This window comes from Carlito syrichta, unplaced genomic scaffold (genome assembly GCF_000164805.1).
Source record: "Carlito syrichta isolate Samal-C Ts95f unplaced genomic scaffold, Tarsius_syrichta-2.0.1 Scaffold100857, whole genome shotgun sequence".
NCBI lineage: Eukaryota > Metazoa > Chordata > Mammalia > Primates > Tarsiidae > Carlito > Carlito syrichta.
The window spans coordinates 56,354-57,184 of record NW_007044953.1 but is presented as its reverse complement, the minus strand read 5'-3'; the positions used below and the strand labels follow the sequence as shown (position 1 = coordinate 57,184).

Sequence of the window (831 nt, the reverse complement as noted above, 5' to 3'; positions counted from 1 at the left end):
GAAGCCCAGACAGAGCAGTCTGGGGCTGCTAAGTTCAGGGGCTCACACCACTGCCAAAGAGCCACCTTTCACCCACGGTTGCTTTGCTGGTGGTCACAGGATGGCTGCCTGAGCTCCAGACGTGACGGGCCCCACGGCGACCGGGAAGAAGAGACATGGCCTCTCCCTGTGTCTCCTTTGAAGAGACGGAGAGGGAGAGAGCAGCTGGCTCTAGACATCCCTGCGGGCTGCCCCTCCAGCCTCATTCCAGAAGCAGCTCTGGGAGGAGGTGGACTCCCTGGTGAGCAGCGGCCAGCAGGGCGGGCTCCACATCTGAGGGGAGGGGGCCTTGACGGAGCAGACCGCAGCTGGAGGGGTGCGTGCTGCAGGCCCTGAGCCGGGCCCCGTGCCCTCTGGGCGCGCATCTGCAGGAGCTGCTGGGAATAGAACGTGGATGGCGGGGGGTGTGGAGGGACATTCTCCTGTTGCCGTGGCGATCACAGACACTTTGGGTGCAGAGGGAGCGGGGTGCAGGGCCCGGGGAGGGACCCCATCCATGGGGGACAATGGGCAGAGTTCGCTCCACGAACAGCCCGGCGCCCAGACTGAGGGCGCTGCAGGACACGGGCGGGGCGAGGACCGCCTCAGCCTCCCGACGGCCCTTGGGCCCCCGGACCCGGGCGAGGCGGGGCTGGGACTTGAGGACCCCGAGGAGGAGCTTTCCCCTGAGGAGGTGGCCGAGGAGGAGGTCCCGGAGACCCCCAAGCCAGAGGAGGCGGCTTTCGAGCTGGGGAGGCACCTGGACCCAGACTCGGAGGAGGACGTTCCGGAAATGAGGTGGGCACTGGGGAG

General features: G+C 67.5%; 1 protein-coding gene across 1 annotated transcript in view; it reads left to right on the top strand.

Annotated features, from left to right (window-relative positions):
* Positions 1-535: 535 nt before the first annotated feature.
* Positions 536-831, top strand: part of THEG (theg spermatid protein) — an 11,989-nt gene continuing 11,693 nt past the window's right edge. The window contains exon 1 of the mRNA XM_008064479.1: positions 536-816. Within this exon, the coding sequence (XP_008062670.1) occupies positions 536-816 (281 nt within the window). The remainder of the gene's footprint in view (positions 817-831) is intronic.